At 38.5% G+C, this 6000-nt stretch overlaps 2 protein-coding genes across 2 annotated transcripts; one reads left to right on the forward strand and one right to left on the reverse strand.

The window, feature by feature from the left end:
- Positions 1-596: 596 nt before the first annotated feature.
- Positions 597-1538, forward strand: LOC124506489 (olfactory receptor 5AL1-like). Its single transcript, XM_047072563.1, is given in 1 exon segment — positions 597-1538. A coding segment is annotated over 1 exon segment (942 nt).
- A 2427-nt stretch (positions 1539-3965) lies between these two features.
- On the reverse strand, positions 3966-4925 carry LOC124505151 (olfactory receptor 1038). The gene has a single exon (XM_047070967.1). The coding sequence runs from the start codon at positions 4923-4925 to the stop codon at positions 3966-3968; it is 960 nt and encodes a 319-aa protein (XP_046926923.1).
- Positions 4926-6000: the final 1075 nt, after the last annotated feature.

Here is a 6000-nt window from a genome sequence, read left to right on the forward strand (position 1 = left end):
CCACTTACATTTTTTTTAATGTTTATTTATTTTTGAGAGAGAGAAAGAACATGAGTGGGAGAGGGGTAGAGAGAGGGAGACACAGAATCTGTAGCAGGCTCCAGGCTGTGAGCTGTCAGCACAGAGCCCAGCCCGGAGCTCAAACCCACAAACCAGGAGATCACGACCTGAGCCGAGGTCGGATGCTCAACCAACTGAGCCACCCAGGTGCCCCAAGTCACTTACATTCTTAATGTCCCTTTTTATTTCTTTATATTTAAAGAAAAGTAGAACAAAAATTTTGCCATTATCTTGATTATAACATTTTAATTGAAATGCTCTCTTTCTACTTATACAGCTCCCTGGTGAATTTTTGTATCACAGAATTTTTCCTGGACCAAATCCTTCACACTGAAAGCATAAGTGAAATCCACACATAATTCTGAGTGCTTATCAATATTCTTCTTCGGCCGAATTTAACATAACACCCTGATGAGCCAGGACTCTCTTCTCACAATTGAATTGATTATTGCTTAAAAGTAAAGATTATTCAGAGCCTGTGCTCTAGATGAGTTTATTGTAGATTTGTTGTTTATTGTTTATTGTTCATCTCTTTCATGGCAAAAGGCAATCAGTCAGCAGTCACTGAGTTTATTCTCTTGGGCCTCACAGAGAATCCAGAGTTTCAGGCCATCCTCTTTTGTGTATTCCTATTGATTTACTCAGTTACTGTCCTGGGTAATCTTGGCTTGATTGTGTTAATCCAAATAAGTCCCCAGCTTCACACACCCATGTATTTTTTCCTCTGTCATCTGGCTTTTGTTGATTTTTATGGTGCCTCCACCATCACTCCAAACACCCTTGCAAACTCGTTACGTGAAATTAAAAGTATGCCATTTTATGCATGTGCCACTCAAGTGTGTTGCTTTATCACATTTTCAGTTTGGGAATTATTAATGCTGTCTGTCATGGCCTATGATCGCTATGTGGCCATCTGCAACCCTCTACTCTACGTCATTCTCATGCCCAGGAAACTCTGCCTCCAAATGGTCACTAGCTCTTATATTTATGGACTCACTGTAGGACTCGTATAAGCAGTGGCTACATTCCACATGTCTTTCTGTGGCTCTAATGTGGTCAACCAGTTCTACTGTGATGATGTCCCCTTGATTGCTCTGGCTTGCTCTGATACCCAAGTCAAAGAGTTGATGCTGTGGATCATTGCTGGGTTCAATGTGTTCTTTTCTCTTATCATTGTTCTCATATCCTATGTGTTCATTGTCTTCACCATCTTAAAGATCCATTCTGCTGCAGGAAGACATAAAGCCTTTTCTACCTGCGCTTCTCACCTGTTTTCTATTACCATGTATTATGGGACCCTCAGTTTTATGTACCTGCGCCCCAAGTCAAGCCACTCACTGGATAAAGACAAATTTGCCTCAGTGTTCTATGCAGTGGTGATTCCCATGTTAAACCCATTGATCTACAGCTTGAGGAATCAGGATGTAAAAAAGGCTTTCAAGAAAATCTTTGACAAAGCACATTCTGATAATAGATAATCAGTTGTGCTGTTCCTAAAGAAACTCTGGAAATTAGGAACTTTTAAATGAAGGCTTGTGCATGGGACAGTGCCGGGAAGTGTAGAAAGCTTTGTCTTCTGAAGCTCAGTTCCCTGACTCTATTTCCTTGAAAATAGGCCTTTCTTGTTTCTGCTTACACATAGTAGACATTTTATAAATGTTTATTTGTTTTACTGTTGAATTCTAAAAAGAGAGATGAAAACAACCCATTCTGTTTTTCCGTGAGATGCTTCAACAATAGAGGTGAAGAATAAAGCACCTTAAAATCATAACTTGATCTTATTTCACTATGATATGGGGAATTTTAGGTTGTCTTCACAGACATCAACCATGCACATATGATTGAAAATACCAGGTAAGATATTCCTCCATAGTTGAACCAAAGTGAAAAAATAACAAGGTGTTCGGTTGAAGGGTTTGGGTTTGAAAATGCCTGAAAAGCGACCTTGCTCTTTACTTTAAATGTCCCTGTTGATACGGTTGAACGTTTTTCATAAGACCTCATTTTTTAGAGCAGTTTTAGTTTTACCACAAACTATAGGTCTGAATTTCCTTACCTACAAAAGAAGGATGGTCTTGATGTTTTTATGTGTTTTGTACGTGACATGTGAGAATGTATCCATCCGTATAGATACACCCACCAGGAAAAGTGTGGTGAATAGAAACACCACACTTCTCTGTCAAACCTACTTTAAAAATATAAGATTTCATGCAACTCACAAAGTTCTCTAGCACCTCAAAGAGCACGTCTGCACTATGTTCACATTAAGTGCAGAAGGGGAAATAATCATCTGCATGAGAGGTTGCATTCTATATAATTACTGCAACTATCACAATTTCCTTCTAAAGTGGAAAAATAAGAAGATAATATTAAGAAACCAGGGGCTCCTGGGTGGTTTAGTCGGTTAGGCATCTGACTTCAGCTCAGGTCATTATCTCTGTGAGTTCGAACCCCGTGTTGGGCTCTGTGCTGACAGCTCAGAGCCTGGAGCCTGCTTTGGATTCTGTGTTTCCCTCTCTCTGCCCCTCCCCTGTTCATGACTCTGTCTGTCTGTCTCTCTCTCTCTCTCTCTCTCTCTCAAAAGTAAAAATTTAGAAAAAAGAAACTAATTTAATTGCTTTTTGTGAATATTAAAATGATAAAATCTTACAAATTACTGTTTTCATTAAATTTTATGGCATGATCCTATAACATTCATTGAATAAATTACAGGCACACATAAATAACCTTATAACTTAAGATTATTTCTATCTGAACAAATGTGCAGGTACACTGAACTTATTAATTCATTTAATAACATAATTTCTTATAAACAAATACCTCCCATTATATTTAAAAATCAGAGGGGGCGCCTGGGTGGCTCAGTTGGTTAAGCGTCCGACTTCGGCTCAGGTCATCACGGTCTGTGGGTTCGAGCCTCGTGTCGGGATCTGTGCTGACAGCTCAGAGCCTGGAGCCTGTTTCGGATTCTGTGTCTCCCTCTTTCTCTGACCCTCCCCTGTTCATGCTCTCTCTCTCTCTCTCTGTCTCAAAAATAAATAAATGTTAAAAAAGATTTAAAAATCAGATAATGACCATTTAAGATTAGATCATCTGTATTGCAGTATCTTTTTAAAATCTACAATGTTAAGAAAGAAAAATGCAAATAAACTTACATTTGCATTTAGAATTGTCATATTACTAGTGATGTGAACTTAGGCACTTTACATATAACTGAGACCCAGAAGTAAACCCTCAGACATTTCTTAGGTTTATTTTATTGTATTAGGTAGGAGTGCTTGATTCAGTGCCTGGAAGCTAGTAGAAACCTGACCAGGCTTTGTCCTTCTTTCTTCAAGACTGATAAGCTTTTGAGAGCTTGGTGAATTAATCTTTAATTATATACAACAAACATTTATATAACAAACATATACATACCACTTGTTATCACAGGATATTTTTGTAAGCACTTCATAAATATTAACTCGTTTCATCTTTAAAACAAACCAATTAGTAGGGTCTTCTTATTTTCTAGAATTAGAAACAGAGTCACAGAGTTTAAGCCGATTGTCCAAGGGGTCATAGTTAATAAAGGAAAGGCTTGTCATTCAAGCTCAGGCAGCCTTCCTTCCAGAATAGTAAGTTCTACCAAAGACACGCTGCTACCTTTGCTTGAGCTACACAAAGGTGTGTTTGAGGGTGTATTTGAACATAATTTCAGTGGTCTGTCAAGGCTGCAGTGGCCTGAACCAGACTCTTTGGATCATGCTGACTTTCCAGAATTGGCCTGGGTTCTTGTAGAAAAAGTCAAGGTTAGCTGAACTACAGTCACATTTTTAGTTGATTGGGAAAGAATTACAAGAAATATCAGGAGGAGGAAGTTTGATTTATTTACCCTCTTGTATTAAATTAAGCATTCGTTATGCTTATTTTCTTAACTTTAACAGCTTTAAGGTTTCACAACCTTTATCCAAGGCTTTCCTTGAGGCATCTTTAACCTCTTTGTTCCTTAGACTATAGATCAGGGGGTTCAACATCGGGATCACCACCGTGTAAAATACAGACGCCATTTTGTCCGTGTCCAGGGAGTGATTTGATTTGGGCTGTAGGTACATAAAGATCAAGGTGCCGTAGAAAATAGTGACAGTCACCATATGGGAGCCACAGGTGGAAATGGCCTTGCGTCGCCCCTGAGTAGAGCGGATCCTTAAGATGGCAGCAATGATAAAGATGTAGGAGGTGAGAACAATGGAAGAGGAGCAGATCATATCAAAACCAGCAAAGGCAAAGATCAGAATTTCCTTCACGTGTGTGTCTGAGCAGGACAGAGCCAAGAGAGGAAGGTCATCACAGTAGAAATGGTTAATTACATTGGGGCCACAGTAAGTTAGATGGAAGGTGATAACGGTATGGAATAGGGCAACCAGAAAGCTGTATATATATGGAACTGCCACTAATTGAATGCAGAGTCTTTTTGACATCAGGGTTGAATAGTGCAGGGGACTACAGATGGCCACGTAGCGATCATAGGCCATAGAAGCCAACAGGAAACACTCGGTGATCATGAAGGTGAGAAAGCAGCCCAGTTGTGTTGCACAAGCATAGAAAGGAATAGTGTTGATTTCCACAACAAAATTCACCATCATCTTTGGTGTGATAGCAGAGGAGTAGCAAAGGTCAACAAAGGCCAAGTGACTGAGGAAATAATACATAGGCGAGTGGAGTCGAGCATCAATCCTGATTAAAGTTATCAACCCCAGGTTGCTCAGCACTGTGACCAGATAGATGATGAAAAACACCACAAAGCATGGGGCCTGAAGCTCTGGCTGGTCTGTGATTCCCTGGAGAATGAATTCAGTGACATGGGTGATATTGGTCTCAGCCATTTATTTAAATGAATTTTACTGATTTCACTCCAAGTTGAAGAATAAAAATGGCACTTCTCATGGCCCCTGCCAATGTTGGCAAAAGGTGATCGCTGGTGTCTTCTTGCCTTGAATCCTGTTGTCTTGTGGGCAAAAAGTACACCTTATATCTTGGATAACATGCAGAGGACTCTTGGCTCAGGGAGAGGAGTCCTTTACTCTCACAATAGCCTTCTTAAATGTTGTTTTGCCTTGTAATTTTAGAAAATATGGAAGGGTGCTGGTTAAAATTGTAATGCTACCTGAAAGAAAACACTTGAGACAACAAACACTGACATTTCAGCATTTTTGCTGCCACTATCTTTTCTCTGTATTTATAAATATGGCAGCACAAAAATGTGTAACTCATAAATGAAGCTATTTTAACTTTTTTCAACATATTTGCATGTTTCCACAGGCTTAAAAAACATCAAAATAATCTGCTATGACTTACTTGCTTTCCTATATCCCCTCCTTCACTTACATAGACTAAGTACTTGAGGCTGTAGAAACTAGAAGAAAATTAATCAGAAATATAGAAGAAACATGCAATTTTATTTGTATAGCAATTAGGGACTCATTATTTTTTTCCAATTCAAAATTCACAACATTCTAATGTTTGTTGTCCAAAGAATTAACATTAATTAAGTAGTCTATCATTTAACTTGTTAAACTACAGGGAGATAGCCATCTTTCCCCATAAACACGTGTCTGTATACTCCAAGGGCTTAAAATATCAAAGCACTTACTCTAGTAGGTTCTAGACATATCAACAACATAGCTTAAGGAAATAATCAGCGGCAAGCAGAGTTTAATAGAAACATGTATAGCTAGGTGGAGTTCTTAATGCATGCTTCAGAATAATTGCAACTCTTTCTAGTTCTACCAGCCTTAAAAAGAGGACTAATCTCATTAAGCTCAATATTAGCCTATTTGAATTTAGTTTTGTCCTTTGCCTTATATTCTACAGAATATAACTATAAAATATTAATAAAGAAAGGCACCTTGAGAAATTCATCAGGTCTACTGCCTTCATATTTCAAATTTTATTTTTTTC

Source organism: Lynx rufus, unplaced genomic scaffold, assembly GCF_022079265.1.
Source record: "Lynx rufus isolate CCGP_SWC_20201006 ecotype Redwood Valley unplaced genomic scaffold, mLynRuf1.p SCAF_9, whole genome shotgun sequence".
Taxonomy (NCBI): Eukaryota; Metazoa; Chordata; class Mammalia; order Carnivora; family Felidae; genus Lynx; species Lynx rufus.

Bases quoted from the DNA above. Each gene is read 5' to 3' on its own strand.
- LOC124505151 (XM_047070967.1), bottom strand. From the start codon at position 4,925: ATGGCTGAGACCAATATCACCCATGTCACTGAATTCATTCTCCAGGGA.